At 38.2% G+C, this 19,452-nt stretch overlaps 1 protein-coding gene and 2 long non-coding RNA genes across 3 annotated transcripts in view; all 3 read left to right on the forward strand.

Annotated features, from left to right (window-relative positions):
* Nucleotides 1-1,039: 1,039 nt before the first annotated feature.
* On the forward strand, nt 1,040-3,760 carry LOC124257830. The gene is made up of 4 exons (XR_006893378.1): nt 1,040-1,127; nt 1,476-1,591; nt 2,606-2,684; nt 3,720-3,760. It is a non-coding gene; the product is annotated as an uncharacterized LOC124257830 (long non-coding RNA).
* A 937-nt stretch (nt 3,761-4,697) lies between these two features.
* Nucleotides 4,698-19,452, forward strand: part of LOC124257833 (uncharacterized protein PB18E9.04c-like) — a 198,574-nt gene continuing 183,819 nt past the window's right edge. Inside the window, exons 1-9 of the mRNA XM_046691969.1 lie at nt 4,698-4,711; nt 5,057-5,178; nt 5,804-5,876; nt 6,671-6,792; nt 7,414-7,486; nt 7,730-7,851; nt 8,139-8,211; nt 9,339-9,469; nt 10,034-10,106. Coding sequence (XP_046547925.1) covers nt 4,698-4,711; nt 5,057-5,178; nt 5,804-5,876; nt 6,671-6,792; nt 7,414-7,486; nt 7,730-7,851; nt 8,139-8,211; nt 9,339-9,469; nt 10,034-10,106 — 803 coding nt within the window. The remainder of the gene's footprint in view (nt 4,712-5,056; nt 5,179-5,803; nt 5,877-6,670; nt 6,793-7,413; nt 7,487-7,729; nt 7,852-8,138; nt 8,212-9,338; nt 9,470-10,033; nt 10,107-19,452) is intronic.
* Nucleotides 10,757-11,761, forward strand: LOC124257829. Its single transcript, XR_006893377.1, has 2 exons — nt 10,757-10,806; nt 11,087-11,761. It is a non-coding gene; the product is annotated as an uncharacterized LOC124257829 (long non-coding RNA).

A 19,452-nucleotide genomic window follows, 5' to 3' on the forward strand; every position in this document is an offset into this window, starting at 1 on the left:
CGTAAGACTTTTAGACCTTTACACCCAGCGACATTTCCCTGTCCTGTCATTTATTCATCATACTTCACCCATAACAGGGCCGTGTAAAGTTGTGCTTCATGCTAATGTGTTGTATTCTCGCTCCTTTTTTGTTACCAATATGCAACTGGGAAAACGCACCAGGTTCTGTCAACCCGGTGTCAAATAAGCACGCTATTAGTTATCGCTATTGGGAGGCTGTCTGAACCGACACTTGGTTGAGTTTTTGTGCAGTGTGTAGGGAACATCAACTCCGGCGAGTCCTTCGCTTGCATAAAGTAGTCTGGCCTTAACTGCTCATGACATGGCCACTTACCCTGCGAATGAGACATTGTGGGGAAGGTCAATATCCCAAGTTGCCAGAGAAATTGGTAAAAAAAAAAAAATTGTGAATAAAAAAGTGAAAATATCGTCAAAATCATTCTGTAAAAAGGTGTCACCGCAACACCTTCGTATAAGAGATATAAATTTGTCGTGCGCTGGAGCATGCTTGATCGGGTTTAGGAAACGGATGAAGGGTTCATCTGATTCGCAGATGACAGAAAAGGTTATTGCCGACCTAGTGGCGTGCGGTTTGCCGAGGCAACAAATCTTGACTATGATCCTTATGAGTTTTTCAGTTCACTATTTGCTACGAGGGAGGAGTGCAGAGAAAGGGACAGCCAGGTGTTCGAGAAGCACGTTCACAGACAATATATTTATTCATTAACCTGTGCTGTGCCCTCTCCATCCGTTCTCGAACACCTGGCTGTCCCTTTCTCTGCACTCCTCCCTCGTAGCAAATAGTGAACTGTATCAATATTTTAATGATTGATTGTTAAACAACTTTTTTGGTTTTGGACCAAAATTCTGCAAAAACATCACAGAGTTGGTATGATGTTTTGATTATGATCAGCGTTCATTGAGTATTTTATATTTATTAGTTTTCGAGCTAGATCGCAATTCATCGGTCCGATTTGAGCCAAACGGACTATAGTGAGTTGATAAACATTTTGTCAGACTAAATCTCGCATTGATTCCTTTCCAGTTTACTGTCCACCGACTTGGGCAAGTACTTGTGACGAATGTAAAAATGCATATGGTACACCGGTCGCCAACGCAAAATGCGCGTAAGTCATTTTACATAATGTACAGGACATCTTGTTTGTATGCCATACACAACATATGTAACAAAAACCCTTTGAAATTACATAAAGATCAGTATTGTGTGTATGCCTGTGTGGCTTTGTATTGAATTTTTTCACTACCGGATTAGCGCAAAATATTTATCAAATTGTTCATTCATTCTTGAAACATTCTACTACAAACAAATGGAACTTCCACGTGAGAGTAAATATTGCACTTTTCATTTACAGTAATGCATGCACCTAGCGAGATACATCTATTTAAATACATACACGTATCTATGGTTTCAGATGTCCGATGTTCAGGCGAATCTATTTTTCATCCTTTTTCAGGGCATTAAAGACGTACCTGACCTGTCTGGAGGGATCAGCGAAGGGTGAAGCCGGGTGTCCACTTGCAGCTGCTGACGCTCAGGTCATACAGACAGATTTTGAAGCAGATTCCTGTAGTGAGTGTACATTGATTTATCATCCAAAACTGTGTTCTACAGAGATCTTGCTTGAGTGAGATCAAATGATATCCCCCAGGAGATATCGTTTTGACAGTAGATTTTGTACAGTGCCCTGACGTCGTGAACTTTATGACGTCACAATGCTCTGACATCGCTGCACTGCAAGTCTAATGACAGAACCGTGTTCCGAGATGTACATTTTTCATTGGAAACTAATGAGAAGTGGCTTTTGATGATAAATAGAATATCACGCTCGTGTCTAATGATATCAAATATGTCAACACTGCTTGATAAGAGTAAAAATATCCTCGGAAAGAATCGGATATTTATAACTTTATCAACTCGTGTTGATATAAAATTGATATCTTTAGACACTCTGGCGACATTCTCTATATATTATTGTATGTCTTGATACCTCAACAGAATATACAATGCACATATATAAAACGTCTGTGAGAGAACAGTAGAACGAGTTGACTTTTAGGAGGGGTCTCTCTAGAGATTACCCGCTGGGGATTTATTGATGCTTGTTTGTGTAAAGAATTCAGGGGACAGTTGAGGAATTCCTGGTGATATGATTGTATGGCGACTTACAGCGCAATGAGAATTACATAGATGGATTGCATGCAGGGTGTGTAAACATGCTTATGTATATGACGTATCTTGAACCGACAGATGATTCACGGTGTTGTGTACATGCTGTCATTTACATGATCCATGATATCTAAACCGAGCTATTCTCAAGCATTTTGTGTTGCAGAGTGTGGAGGGAATATATACATGCGAAAACGTAATATGTAATAATCTATGAGATGGGGGGTTGTTATCAAACATGTTCTACAAATGCCTGCTGGGTGGGTTTCTGAAAAACAACGTCTAATAGATATCTTAGATAATAATAGATATTGATGATAGAAAATGCATATGCTAGAGATGTCTGTTTGGGTACAAACAACGACATATGTTTCTGTGCTTGTCAATCTACACTTTTCATTGCCTGTGTACTTGCAGCATTTACCGACACCTGCATTTGTCAGAAAGATTTCTGGAAAACTGACCAGAGCGCTTCTGGGGAAGCAGATACTTGCAGGTAACAAACAGTTTGGTAATGGTCGGAGCATAGGAATCGACGATTAGAAATATGACTTTTAAGAAAGGTTGGATTTTCTTTGAAAATTAGAAAGCATCGAGTATGGTGGATAAACAGCAGCATGTCTTTTTGTGAAGAATTCAATGAAAAGTGTTCAATTTGTAGGAACGATATTGCCTTTTCAAACCAAACGGTGACTGAAACATATCCGTCTTTTAGGAATAAATCAGCCACACCCTACAGCCTCCAGGTATGATCTATACCTTTGTAGAAAGAATTGGCTTGTTTGAATTATCGCAACTGGATCGGATTATCTTCAACCAAATATGCATATACTTTGAGTGAACTGAATTGCTATTGGTCCTAAACCTAACCCCTAAAAAATCGTATTAAATAAAGGAAATGGACCGAAGCGGCACGAAAGTGGATGACGTGTCCAGTGTAATGTATTCTTACCGCTTCGAAAAATATAATTAAATATACTCCATTCCTGTTAGAATGATGCAAATTACTGAATGAAAATACAACAACGTATATGTAGATTGGTTCCCATTGATAATTCATTTAGTCCTATAAGTTACACTCAATACGAAATATAAATTTTAAATAAAAGTTCTTTCATGAACTGGCGCTTGCTATAAAATGCGCCGCCGCCATCTATGTTTAGCACACAAACTCCCTACAGCACATGTCTTACTCAATGACTATGACAATGCGTATAGAGTCGACAGAATAATCAGAGGAGCTTAGGCACACTCGATAATCCAGCAACAGTCCGACGTCACAAAGCATTGGTCTTGATTACAAAGTTTCATAAATTACGTCGTAAGATATTGTGATGCAATTTGTACAGGTTGTGGGGCTGTATTCGAAAGGTAGGCCAAAAAGGGTACGACGTGAGTCCATTATTGCTGGCATCATATCTTTCCATCTTGATCTTAAAAGGGAACTTCATGACACTCCATTTGATGGTAGCACTGTAGTATGAATTGCCCCAGCGTCTGTGGTTAGGTCTTTACGTTTTGTACTACACAGTGATATCCAGACCTACATCACGTGCTTGAAGGGAAAGACAGAATCGGCCTGTGAGGGTTCCACCAGTGTAATAACCCTAGCTATCAGTGTAGAGACCAGGATGAAAGCACTCGATAATCCAGCATGTTGTAAGCCTTTGACCTTCTATTAGTATGATATTACAGTTAACTTTATCAATTGTGTTGCATGGAAGCACTTAATGATCCGACCTGTGGTAAACAGTCGAAATTTTTATTCTTAAATGCCAACTAGATTATGTTGTCGTCAACTTGATTCATTTTGTTGCTTCATAGCCTTATGAAGGGTAACATTTCTTATAACAAAACCAACAAGTACAACATAAATACTCAATACTCTGTAGATGGTTTGTCATGTTGTAGCTGTTTTTATCCGGCCACATCTGACGTTCTTAATATAATGCCTTACATTTGCTTTCTTGTAACATGATGTACTAATTTAAACGTTGACCTGTGTCATTAGCCGTCACCAGCGCCTGCCAATGTGAGATTGATGCCGCGAAAGCAGACATCTCCACCGAAGCCAAGAAGTGCACGAATTTAGTACTTGAAATGTTCAAGTATTATGGCCGAGTATTTCTCAAATAAACTTTCACGCTGCTTACGCGATCTTAAATCTAGATAAGGCTCAGATAATATGTTATTTATAATATATTATTTACACGTTCTAATTATTTTGGGTTAAAAGTATTCACCATCGTGAGGATGTCCAGAAGCTAGTTTCTACAAATTGCAAAATTCACAGTCTATTTTCTATTCACAGACCTAAATGTATAATAAATACAGACTTGGCTTGTCAAAACTAAGGATTAATTATAAACGGAATATATCACTCGAAAGAATGCAAAGAATCTATCCATTATGTAACTCTGCTACAGATGACGAAATACATTTTACCTTTGAATGTCCACATTATGCAGAAATACGAACTAAATATATACCAGAACGTTTCTCATCTAAGATGAGTAGAATAGGGTTTGTTTCTATTTTGTCATTGAATGATGCCGATGTAATATTTAAATTATCTCTATTTGTAAAACATGGAATGGACATAAGAAATAACTTGTTTAATGGAATGCCAGATTTTGAATTACCTTACTCTAAAAAGTCCTCCTGATTACCACCAATTGTTAAATGAATGTTAATTTATTTATCATTTCCACTGTATCTACCAATCAGTATATTCTCACCCAGTGTATTTATGTACACTTGTATATGGGCTGATGGCCTTTGATACAATAAAACATCTTTGACTTTGACCTTGACCTAACGTGGACTGTGACTCTGATAAGTGAGTAATTATATTCTTGTCATTCACAGTGCCTACAAGGCCCAGTTTTCATGCCTCTCCCCACTGACCACTGCTCCTTGTGTTGCCACTACCACTATAGATGCTCTGAAGGCGGCTGCAGCTACGTTGGTAACATCTACAACATCATGCAGTAAGATACTATTTTTATTCGTAGTGTATATGTTATTTCAATTTATGGCTAGATTATCGAAACTTGCTAACAGCTGAAGGGTTGATGTAAATCAAGCTAGGATCCATGGAGGAAGCAAATGTACTGTAAGTCCCCATGGTCCCTAGTATGGCGATCTAACTTATGTGTTGGCAATATATAGCCTGTTTTATATTGTATTATCTTCTGTAATTAAAATATTTTACATTTGCATACTCTACATACTCTTTTTGCATTCATATCTGTGATATTCTGTTTGTTGTTGTTTGTACTTCCTTCTTTTTTGACAGGTTTTAAAATTTACTTTCAATTACTATAAATCTAGAACTTGATTTAATCACGGTATTGCTGAAATACTGTTTATGTGACTTAAAGTATTAACTCACTGACTCACTCCTGCAGTAAGCGTGCATATTTTCTGATGTAGAATAATGAATACCGTTACAAGACAGCTCTTACGGGCGAGGACATTCTTCTTGGCTTGAATATCGTTGGAAGACATTAAAACTGAAATATGTATGTTTAATCCTGCAACAATGAATTTTCTTGTATTTGAAGAAAAGCTTGATGTAACACCATGTACTCATTCAAAAACCTGTGTTGTCAGCTGTCACCACCGCCTGCCAGTGTGAACTTGATGCGGCAAAAGCAGACATCTCCACCGATGCCAAGAAGTGCACGTGAGTTATCAATTTAGTACTTGAAATGTTCAAGTATTATGGCCGAGTATTTCTCAAATAAACTTTCACGCTGCTTACGCTATCTTAAATCTAGATAAGGCTCAGATACTATGTTATTTATAATAAATTATTTACACGTTCTAATTATTTTGAGTTAAAGTTATATTCACCATCGTGAGGAAGTCCAGAAGCTGGTTTCTACAAATTGCAAAATTCACAGTCTATTTTCTATTCACAGACCTAAATGTATAATAAATACAGACTTGGCTTGTCAAAACTAAGGATTAATTATGAACGGAATATATCACTTGAAAGAATGCAAAGAATCTGTCCATTATGTAACTCTGCTACAGAAGACGAAATACATTTTACCTTTGAATGTCCTTATTATGCAGAAATACGAACTAAATATATACCAGAACGTTTCTCATCTAAGATGAGTAGAATAGGGTTTGTTTCTATTTTGTCATTGAATGATGCCGATGTAATATTTAAATTATCTCTATTTGTAAAACATGGAATGGACATAAGAAATAACTTGTTTAATGGAATGCCAGATTTTGAATTACCTTACTCTAAAAGTCCTCCTGATTACCACCAATTGTTAAATGAATGTTAATTTATTTATCATTTCCACTGTATCTACCAATCAGTATATTCTCACCCAGTGTATTTATGTACACTTGTATATTGGCTGATGGCCTTTGATACAATAAAACATCTTTGACTTTGACCTAGACCTAACGTGGACTGTGACTCTGATAAGTGAGTAATTATATTCTTGTCATTCACAGTGCCTACAAGGCCCAGTTTTCATGCCTCTCCCCACTGACCACTGCTCCTTGTGTTGCCACTACCACTATAGATGCTCTGAAGGCGGCTGCAGCTACGTCGGTAACATCTACAACATCATGCAGTAAGATACTATTTTTATTCGTAGTGTATATGTTATTTCAATTTATGGCTAGATTATCGAAACTTGCTAACAGCTGAAGGGTTGATGTAAATCAAGCTAGGATCCATGCAGGAAGCAAATGTACTGTAAGTCCCCATGGTCCCTAGTATGGCGATCTAACTTATGTGTTGGCAATATATAGCCTGTTTTATATTGTATTATCTTCTGTAATTAAAATATTTTACATTTGCATACTCTACATACTCTTTTTGCATTCATATCTGTGATATTCTGTTTGTTGTTGTTTGTACTTCCTTCTTTGACAGGTTTTAAAATTTACTTTCAATTACTATAAATCTAGAACTTGATTTAATCACGGTATTGCTGAAATACTGTTTATGTGACTTAAAGTATTAACTCACTGACTCACTCCTGCAGTAAGCGTGCATATTTTCTGATGTAGAATAATGAATACCGTTACAAGACAGCTCTTACGGGCGAGGACATTCTTCTTGGCTTGAATATCGTTGGAAGACATTAAAACTGAAATATGTATGTTTAATCCTGCAACAATGAATTTTCTTGTATGTGAGAAAAGCTTAATGTAACACCATGTACTCATTCAAAAACCTGTGTTGTCAGGTGTCACCACCGCCTGCCAGTGTGAACTTGATGCGGCAAAAGCAGACATCTCTACTGATGCCAAGAAGTGCACGTGAGTAATTAATTAAGCACACCAAACTCTAGAAATATTCAAATATTATTGCTGAGTATTTTTTAAAACTACTTTCAAGCCTCTTTCTTGATCTGACATCTTGAGAAAGATAAGAGAATGTGTTAAATTAAAAGTATTTACAAGGTCTATTTATCACGTTATACAATACCCCTAAGGGAGAGGCTGGTGATGTGGTGGGGGCCTCAGAAGTAATTATGTATATGTGTCTCTTGTTATTGACAGTGCCTACAAAGCTGAGTATGCGTGCCTCTACCCACTGACCACTGCTCCCTGTGTCAGCGGCACTGACATAGCTGGTCTGAAGACGACTGTCGCTACGTCGGTAACATCTACAACATCGTGCAGTAAGATTGCGCGTTTATTGAAAGTAGAGTTCTCAATACCTTTAAGGGAGAGCGCTTACTGACTGGAACTTTCACTTTGAATTTCTTGACTGGGATGTCGTTTGAAAACAGCTTCAAAGACAGACATATTTTTCAAACTATAACTTTTTTCTTTTTAAATACTGTAACAATATAGTGTTTTTGTCCGGACCTTTGCTTGGTACAACAGATGTATCTCAAAGTATGGTCACGGACAATGTATGTTTTCGATAGAATCTCAACCCCAGGCATTCTATTATTTTTGGCAGCTTTTGATGACACATGCGTGTGTCAGAGAGCCTATGACGCCGCAACGAAAGGGACGCCTGCAGAACAATGCGCGTATGTTATTTACGTTTTCTAATTAGGTAATAAAGAATGACCAGTGTTCATTATTTCGTTTTTTGCATGCACACACGTTACATGGATAGTTTCAGTATATTCCTGTATATTCCTGTAGGTAGTTAAGGGTTACAGTTCAAACAAATCAAGTTTCGTTGTGGAAAATAAGGACATTGTTGCTACACGTCCACACAATACAACGGAATACCACGAACTCAATTCGCTCTGTGGTCTTGCTCACTGTACCGGGACTATTGCAGAACAATGCACGTACGTTATTCACGTTTTCTGATCCAGTGATAAATTACGTGATTGCTTTCTCTTGTTTATCAATGTTGTTGAACAACGTGAGTACATTCTTTTATTTATTATAGGGATAGGGTGAAAACAAAAACAAAGTAACTTCCTTCATTCTATCGTCATTGTCAGCGCACGGTGGTTAGTACAATTAGCCATTTCCGGCTGTTGTATCTTCTGTGCGATACCTGTGTAAGTAGTTTTTGCTTGTGGAATGAATGATCCAGTTTTGTTAGTGTTTCTGTTTGTTATTTCAGTCGTCATTTATCAATAGTTTGGACTCGACCTGACAAAAGTACTAGAACCTGTACTTTACTGAGAAACCTGAGTTACATTTGACCACATTGTAAATGGCATTGTGTATACATAGTTTTCGGTCGTCGGAGCCGTGCAAAATTATACTTGTCAGAAGTGAACACAAAGTACGTGATCCGGTCTACCAGTTATCCGACTCCATTTTTGTGGAAGCCAAGTTGGCAGAGTCGGTTTGAATCACCCTTGAAGCTCAACCTAGCAAAGTATTAATTAGAATCTGTACTGAAACACGTTATATTTGACCAAACTCTAAATGATAAGGTGTATTCATAGCTTCCGGCTGTGAGAGCCGCAACCAAACATACATTAAAAAAAACAATGAAAGAACACTGCCCCCCATATATTTCCATGTATCCCTTACCAATAACACATGAGTACACAACTGCTTCAGTATGCAGGCATCCAATAACACCTCATCATTTCTTCATCTGAAATGTGAAACAACTGCATATCTGTGTACTGCCCTGCTAGCCTGCGATGTTATTCATCTCATAATTGTTACGTATTTATTATAGCGCTTATAAAACCGAACTGAGTTGTCTGAGAACTGCACAATCATCCGGCTGTGACAGCACTACCGCCAAGAGCGCCATTGCAACGACCGCTGAAACTGCAAGAGCAGCATTGGCAGTTGGCGATTGTCCAGGTTAGACAACTTCCATAACGGAATACAGTCTTTCTGTCGATGGTCATATTTGATTTTATTAAGAGAATGCAGATAAGATGAAAACCGTATTTCTATGCCCACTTTGTACAATGCAATTACAGGTACGCAGACAAATGCACAAACAGATCATTGTTTGATAAGTAAAACAGTTCTCTTTGATGAAATCTACTTTTCATTGTGAAACCAATGTGAACACACACCGTAAAAGTACGCGAATGCTTTGTTCATGTGCTTTGTGCCTTCGCTGCTTTGGGCAGCGGTCACAGTTCGCAGTTTAAAAGATAAAGTCAAAGCAAAACATGTATGTCTGAGAGAGGCAACTCATACATATATTCACATACACTTAAAGATTCTGTAAAGGTTAGACTCTGTCAGGTCAGCTTAACCTGGCCAGGAATTACTAATGGAACAGAACACGATCAACTTCTTAATACTAATAAAACAACTGTTCGTGATAAACCACATCATATATGACGTATTCCCCTATTTATATGCACCAGTGTTATAACCATATATATTAACTAATTATTGACATACCTTCAGCCCTAAGCGCCACGTGCCAGTGCGAGGTCGACGCCGCAAAGGGAGATGCATCCACCAGCGCCAAGTATTGCACGTGAGCGAATTATCGAGAATTATAGTATATCAGTCTTGAAATTTGATGAACAAGTGAAACTAATGTGATGTTTACACTGGTATTTACCCCAACCCTGGCCAGGAACTTGGAGTTAGACTTTACAAAATGTCCACTTGCGTCCACTTCCTGTTAATGAGCAGCTGTTACCCATTCTCCTAACGTTTCTACTTTGATCACGCTGTCAGCCGCCATGTAACTCACCCGATGTGACTTTTAGGTTGTCTTCATTCACTCAGAAACTTTCATATCCAAATGTTTGAAGTGGTTTAATGAGAATAACATTCATTTATCATATTCTTAAGGGTGAAATACCAAGTAGAATAAGATGGGTTTTTTCACGTAGTAGAATATCACTTTTGTCTGGAACTACTTTCTGATTAAATATGTCTCGATCATTTATAAACAATGATCAAAATATATTAAATGTAATATTTTTTTAATGTTGTCAAATAACATGTATATTTCATCTCGTGGTCTGACAAAGTTACCAAAGTTGCTGCGCGCCACTCGTGAACATATCAACTTTGTCAGACCACTATATCTATATTTTCTTTCAGTGTTCTGACCACTCTGAAGACCTGCCTCTCTGCCATCACCACCTCTACTGAAGTTGGGTGTACTACCCTCACCCAGGAAGATCTTGTCACTGACACTGACACCAAGATAACGGCTGCCAAGTGTACGTATACATATTATGTACTTCTAAAAGTGTTTACATCACCATTGTAATCTTGCTACGTCCACATTTTATACGTTTCCAGCTACCATTCGGTACAGCATTGTTTCTGTGGAAATGCTCGAAATCGTATCAGCAGCAATGTCACGTTGGTTCAAACAACATCTTCCAGTGCAGTTTACAGCTACATAACGTAAAGGACTTCGTTTCACATTGACATTAAGGATGCTTAACATTTGCTTTTGTTTTCAATATAGTTAAGAAATGACCTCTTCCGTTGTAGGTGGGAGTTTTGCCGACCATGTTACCTACACGATGACGTCCCTGATCGTTCCAGTTCTTGTACACCTGTTTATGTAACGTCCCTCAATTAGGCTCTTTGACGCTAATGTTTGTTCCAAATTCTTATTTATATAAAATTATAACATAATAGCATCTGCTGTGGCTAACTGTGACATTATGAGTGTTTGAAGGCTCATGCTATTTAAATTTGAAATTTGCGTCACCTTTTCCCAATATGTATTACTGACAATAGTTTTAAAAAATTCGTGTTCGCTCTGCTGTGACTACTAATGTTTTCCTAAGTCCGTGTTCTTCATTCTTCATATAAAAACGGTTTGACTTATTTGAGCATCCACATGATTATATTCATAAAAAGGTAATTTCGGAAAAATGAAAATTGTTTGATTGCCATGTATGACGTGGATTATATATAATTCATATAACCACTGACGAACAATGTGTGGTCATACAAATCTTGGGATGTGTCTGAATTTACATCCTTGGTTCAGGTTTTGATAGCTTATGCCTTGTTAGCTGTTACTTGTTAGCTGTTTTTCGGACCTTGAAAATATGCAGGATACTCAAATGACTCAACCCACGTGTCCCGTACCCTAATGATGTGTTGAGCTTGCCATGATGGTTGTTCCACTGAAATAAACGGTACTGTTCACGAAATCTACTGGTATCTTGTTGTAGTTTAATTAGTAATTAATTCTACATTTTAACTCTATCCTGTTATGGTCGTGAGCAGTCAAACGGCCAAACAGCGTTATAGGGCAGTCATGAGTATTATTGCGCCATCTTTTTGGTCACGTCTTGTAGTTATTGAGACTCTAGATTATACAATTGAAGTTGATACCGTGACACCTTTTGCAGTATCAAAACCGGTACAAGGGCATAGACGTCAAAAACATTAATCGCTTGTGGACAGGTGCACTTTTAATTGACCCCATTTGTCGGCGTTCCCATGTAAATCTCTGCACGCCGACATCTTAACACCAGCAAATAAATCTCAAGAAATTGGGGTCGACTGTTCGAGGACATGACAGAAATTTATATTTGCTCAGAGATGAAAGTTTCAGGTGTACCTTACTTAAACCTTTGTACAATTATATTAACACTACGTTTTAATGATCGTAACCAATCTATCGGTCAACAGCTTGATAAACATATAATAAATAAATAAAACTAGTATTTCGTATAGCGCTCTTTCCAAGAAAAATTGCTCACGAGCTCTGATCACTGGTAGGCTTTTGCAAAGAGATGTGTTTTGAGATTTTGCTGGAAGGAACTGAATGTGGTACAATTCCTGATGCCAGATGGAGACAGTTCCATAGAACGGGTCCTGCCTTCTCAAAAGCTCTATCCACAAATGTTTTTGTTGTTTCTGGAACATCTAGCTGCATAAGATGAGCTGAACGGAGACATATTTTTGGGACGTGCAAAGCAATAAGAGGTTTCAGATATACTGGAGACATTTGTTGCAATGACTTCAGCTCGTAATTGATCCATTGCAGCCATAGTTCAGTCATGCCTATAATAGTCATGCCTATTATTGTGCCATCTTATTGCTACGAAACATATTAAACGTGAAGTAAATATACATTTACCATTCACCAGGAGTTTCAGGACTGCCAAACGCACGTGATTTGCTTCTCAGAATCATTAGTTTACATGCACTGCCGCACTGGATATTTATATAGTCCACATATCCACACAACCAGAACATGCTCAAGGCGCTGGTATTGTTTCCCTCGATCATTGGATATCAGTCTCAATTACCCGGGGAGCATAGTTACAACTTTGCAGCCACAAGGCGCACCGAGTTATTGTGCCTTTTCATCCTTACGAGGTACCAATTCACAGCTGGGTGGACTGGGACACATAGTCACAGTACTTTGTCCAAGCTTACTGCGCGTTGCTGGACCTGCAACTACGTGTTTGCACATATTCATCTGGTCATATACCAACGGATTCGTGGGTTCGTTTAAGTGCACAGGGTTGTGTACTGTACACTAGGGGTTGTGACAACACTGAAAAAGTCTGCACACAAAGTTGACTCCAAGGTTTTACACCCGGTAACAGGTGGGTTCGATCCCGACACCTTAAGCTCGCTGGATCACTAGCCTGGCGCCTACCATGCCCCCATCGTTATGCTAGGAAACATATTAAACAAGAACTAAATATACATTTACCGTTCACTACGAGTTTCACTACCCAAGTCTTTACAATGACCATGGTAACTGCTAATCACGTTTACGCTTATTATTGTTTGGTAGTACACATACCATCAATGTTTTTTTGAGCGAAACATATACAACAATGGACAATGATCAGTTAGCCAAATTTATAAGGCCGCTGACAAGTATGTGAGATCAGTGATCCCAAAAGTAACAGTTTACCATAAGATACATTAACATTTCGGGTCACAAACCTTTGGAGTGAGTGAGTTTACACTTTTCGTCACATCAGCAATATTTCAGCCATATCGTGATTAACAGGTCATACGCTAATGATAGACTCCCTCTGAGGAGTGCAGTTATTTTACGGTACTTCAACCCTCGCCAAGGGCATTGCCACAAACAATTTCAGATAAAATTCATATTTAACTGGTTTATAATATATTTACATGTACATCAAAATTTGGCAATTAACTCAATTTTCCATAGAATAAAAAGCAGTAACTGAACGAAAACTAATAGCTGGGTTGACATAATTCCTTTAAGTGTTGGCAATTTCTGTGCACTTTAGCCATACATTAAAAGAACATATATATATTTATCTATTAAAATCACAGAGGATGAAAAAATACTGTGAATACAATACAGACATACCCTCTCAGGGGGACAATTATTTTTGAGGGTATTGCCAGTAACACGCAAAGTATTTAAGCATTCTAACACATTAAAATGCACTTACTAATTAGAACACATAGTAACACTTTATCGATTAAGTCAATTTCTTTTTTAAAGTACTGGCACATTGTCTGTTGCGTGGGCTTACTGTGGTGGCAAGACATAAACAACAGAGGCTTGTGACAGTAATTTTCCAAAATGCACCAACTGCGCAAAAGATCTTTCTCTAAAAAGTGTCCAATTTATAAGAACAAAATTCAGACGAAACATTAGTTTATCAGATGCGGAGAAACGTGTCAAAAGGTCTAAACCTGAGGAAACATTAATAACACCGTCAAAAGCGATTCTCCTCAGATGTTGTTACCTGCAATGTCTACACAAACTAGATTCCCCACATAGGTATAATGTGTGAAGCCTCGTGGAAGTGCTGGAATGCTTAAAAACTGCATAAAACCGCACTCACACACCCACTCATCTTGTCGGTTAACCAGTCTCAGTCTTCAATCAACTTTCAACAAATCTTCAAAAGCAAAAGTAAACCTATGCCAGAGTTTTCGCAAGAACAAAGTGTTAGAAAACAGATTGGAATTAAGCTATTAAACAAATATGGAACCATTGTGGATTCCAGGGCACATAACCTCTCGCACACCCAAAAGCAACCAACAAGTGCGGGGTAGACACACACAGAGTTATTTCCGTCGCCAGATTTCCGTTTACAGATATACAATGTGGTTTTCGTGATAACAAAAGTTACAAGATTGCAAGATTGTTTGCCTCAATTGCCTTAATACGGAAAAGAAGTAACTGAAATAACATTTCCCAACATGTCAACATTCATATCATTATGCCTTAACTGATGTTTCATAAACAACCACTGAGGAAGTACAGTCAGTGGGTGTCCATCATGGGTACATTCAAATAACGAAATGACGCGATAACTGTATCTGCAGGAAAGTACGCACTTGAATGCTGTTGAGTGTATGAGGTTATTTGTACATATCAATTGTCTTGAGATCTGTGTTCCCGTCACATGTGTACAGCCGAGGCCACATATATCTCCTTTAGTCTGGATGCATCCGACATCCCACTCACACACACAATAATTTCTCTCTGACCTTGATCCATGAGTCTCGCTGTGTAAATACAAGACCCGTTTAAAGACCTTGCAAACGTGACCCTATCATGACAGATTTTAGTTCGCTTTGTGATGCTTCTGGAGATGTATTCCCCGTTTCTGTCCCTGATCACAAAAGATTTATTACAGGTACAAATGTGTATTATCATATCAGAACAAATGACAGGAGTTACTTTAATATATGTTTGCAGTATATGTTGTGTCGCCATGTCAGTAATGTTTGTTTTATCAAAATGATGGGCCAAATGCTTGGAAAAGATAATGTAGTTAAAATGCGTCGAAACAAAGTCGTGCAATCTAAACCGGTTCAAAACAAATCTTAATTTCGTGTGCTACTATAGTGGTACATGTAATGCTCTTTTTTGTCAGTGTTTTTAATTTCATTTACATGCAGGACAAGCAAGAAGTGAGTCTTTTAAATTAATTTAAAGACAAGTGTTTAATATAATGCAATGTTCTCTAGGTAACATCGTCGACTTGGATTCTTGTAGACAGGCGTGTTTCTACATACAGCTCGGAAATTCTTATTTTGTGTGCGACACATGGTTTAATGGCACTAGGATGCCAACTGTATTACAACTTAAAGTGCTAAGTTATTTAACCGCCAGGACAACGCCAGATATTCAGTGGCTGTAAGCAACTAGCTGTTTCGCACACGTTGGTCGTGGGCCGAGGGCCAGAATAGAGGCTTAAGGGCTCAGGGATGAATAAAGAACGTTACACCAACATAATCTCCATCACCCTCTAATAAAATGGCAATGTTCTCCGTAAAAGGTTTGGTCACTACGGAATAAACTGACTTTCTTTGACGGTTGGTTCAATTTATAGGTATTTACAGTTAAGCTTGTTACAACATCAACGCTTATAAAAACAATGAAAATCTCGCAACAAGCTAATATTCCATCCACATTTCAGCTGTTATATTTGTACCCCACCTTTATGATGTCATATGATATATATAGGCGTGAGCATGAAGTATAGCTGGAAAGAGGGAACACTTCTTTGCTTTTGGGTGTCTTTTAGGGGAAGTCCTCAATCTGTCGATTGGTTTCGCGAAACTAATCGACGGATTGAGGACTTTCTCCAACTTAAAACGAAGTCAACATTGCATTCACATGTGTAACTAATACGCAGTGACACTGGACTCCGAAACATGTTCTGTACTAAAACATTCTTCACAAGTGTTTGCCACTGATATGGCAATGTTCCCCGCAGCTAAAGAATGGAATAGTTATAACATATTTACTACTTTTTAATTTTTGCTCAGATACAAGATGCCTGAAATGACCGGTGTCTGCATAATCACCCAATGTAGGCTGTCGACATAATTGAACATACTGGATACAACAGTGCATGAGATATCACGTTACCAATAGTTTGAAAAGTGTTCAAAGTGTCGTTGTGACCTTGAAGATAAGTTTCGTTTCGGAACTACATTGTCAGACATTAAGCAAGTCTGCATTTTCGACAAAACCTGACAACAGGAGTTTGTGGGCAGTGCGTCCATTCAATTTCCAAGTACAAAACGTGACCTTTTGACTTTGGCCAGCAATGAATCAGATCTGAATCAAGCTTTAATTATATTCATTACCTAGGTTCGAAAGCAGAACGGGACAGAATACCGCGTGAACTCTCTGTATGAGATTCTCACTTCTTTACAGGACTATATCCGGACAAAAGGAATCCCGTTAAACGTCTTCAATGAACAAGGTTACGAAGGCCTGGGAAATATACTAGGTGCCAGAATGAAAGCATTGGTTTGACAGGGGATAGGAACTACAAAGCGAGAAGCGAAAGTCATAACAGAGGAAGAAGAGGATATTTTGGGGGCAAGATCTCTTTTAGGAACCGATTCTCCACAACAGCTTAGTGACACCCCGGTAAAGCTTAAGGTAATGTGAATGAGTGGCCAAAGTGTCTAGTTTACACATCCAAGACCAACAGGCGCGGTGTTAAACACCGGAGGTGCGACCGTATAGTAGTAATGATGTCTCAGAACAACGAGTGGCCAGAGAGATGTTTGGTTCATTTATACGAAATGTACTTGAATCTAAGGTAAGATATCAGGAAAATGCCACCTACATTTATTTCATTCAAAATTCATTAAAAATAGACATGGATAACTAATATTGAACATTGATGATGAATATTAAGAAATTGTTTTCTGAAGTACTAAGGTAAATACATGCATGCAGCTTTGATATTTGCACTGCCCTTAAGTGCAACAGAAACCGTCGCGACCTTGACCTTATTTACACAATTTTGTATATCCATTAGCAAACAATGTTAATGCATTCTCAAGCCACGTAATGGTACTTGCAAGGCGTTTTATCTCTGACCTCTTCGGTACCCTAAGACAGATGTCTGTTTTCCTGACGCCCCGACTGGCGTTCATACTCTTACCCAGACCTTCAGCCGTCTTTGCAAGGTTGCAGGCTTCAGTGATTTCTATACCAACCATTCCCATAGAGCGACCACAGCAATTCGACTTAAAGATGCCGGAATGGATAAACAGTTGATTTGCGGGCGCACTGGACACAAATCATCAGCTATGACGTCATGACGGAGTTCAAATTGTCACGTGCTTACGTGGTCTGCACAGTTGATTCTTTGCGAGGATTACTGAGTCAAACTGATATCACGATTAATCAACTTTATATATTGTTTGTTATCCTTTATTTTACATGAAAACATATTCATTAAGCTCCAAAGGAGTAGGGTATACAGTATTTCACAAATTTGAAAGTTACATAAAAATGTTTTGAATTATGTACAGAATACATAACGGCTAAAGTAGACAATTTAGTACAGAAGAAGTCGAGGAAGGTGGCGGCTCACACATATACGACAGGTACGGCATCAACCTTACAGGAAGTTTGACCGAGACTTCACCGTCTGAAGACCTCAAACCATATACGCGTGGGATAACCATGGTTCTTCAAGACGGCACCTACCTGCCTGTGAACTTGTGAGCTCGAGTGAGCTCGCAATAACATTGAATACATCAAAGTGTCAGAAGTTATTTTTGTTTTTTTTGTTGTATACATTTGGTAATACTAATACGACCGTTGTGCTGCGAAGCACATGCTTTTCTCCAGGTCTAACTGACACATTCGATTAAGTACGGGACCAGTTACAGGAACTTTGACCGAAGACCTGAAACAATATACCCATGGTATAACCATGGCTGTTCAAGATGGCACCTACCTGTCTGTGAACTTGTGAGGTCGAGTAAACACGCGACTCGTAATGAAAGTGAATACAATAAACTGCCAGATATTAGTTTTGTTTGTTGTTTTATACAGTTGGTGTATTAATACTACCCTTGTTCTCCAGATCTAACTGATAGAGTCGTTTAGGTCTGCACATGCTGGGAAATGTAGGTGAAATGAAATGTGTTCCATCCTATCTAATCGACTGTTATTGTAGAATATCCTACTAACTGAGTATCATAAAACTAATCGAGGTCTCGAATGGCCGCTCGTACCGGATCAACTTCGTTTTAATTTCTGAGATTTGTCCTCAACATAATGGCTGCGTTTACCTGACCCATGCCAGGAAACCTCTCATTTCCACAGCTGGGCGCCATTCCCTATCACACAATACCAGCAGTAAGTGAAACTTTTATTTTACATCTTAAAACAAAAGAAAAGGAAACATTATACCCTTTTATATTGAAAACAAACAAAATAGTTGCATAAAAGACGCCTGTTTAGATTAAGTTACCTGAAAATAATCGAGTGTCATTTATCCGTTACTGTTGCTCTTTCTTGAGCATGGAGTTTGGCTTTGAATAATGTTACTATTTGTATTAACACGAAAGTATATTAATTCTTGTTACTGAAGGATGTCAGATGTGGGGGACTTTCAGGTAAACCCTCAAAATATTGACCAGCTCTATGGATAACAGCTTTATATATTTCGTGAGTGCGACGTTGATACAGGTTGTTGTACCATTGTCAATCAGGGATGAAGGATTGGGGATAGTTACAACGGTATCTGGTTTGAAACGTTGCATCCACGAAATGAAATAAAAAAAAGTAGTTATAGATAAAATTTCCCAAAATTGTACTTCCCAACTTTTAAAATGCCACTCAAGGAAAAACCCTTAAAGCCAAAGAATATTCATTTAAGGCCTCTGAATGTAAATGTCACCAGCTTTAGTTGTCAAACACTGATTACCACAATACGGTAATAATTATATATTTGATTGTGGTTACAGTACCATTCTATTTGTATGCTGGGAATCAACTTCATGACATCAAATCTTCCGGAATATATAGACACCGAGCTGTGCTTCTGAGAAGGCTTCATTACATAAGGGTAAAGTAATACTAGAAAACGTGATGCAAGATCACAGTTCTGTTTTCAGCAGCT

Source organism: Haliotis rubra, unplaced genomic scaffold (genome assembly GCF_003918875.1).
Source record: "Haliotis rubra isolate DU_JTF1 unplaced genomic scaffold, ASM391887v1 Scf675, whole genome shotgun sequence".
NCBI classification, from domain to species: domain Eukaryota; kingdom Metazoa; phylum Mollusca; class Gastropoda; order Lepetellida; family Haliotidae; genus Haliotis; species Haliotis rubra.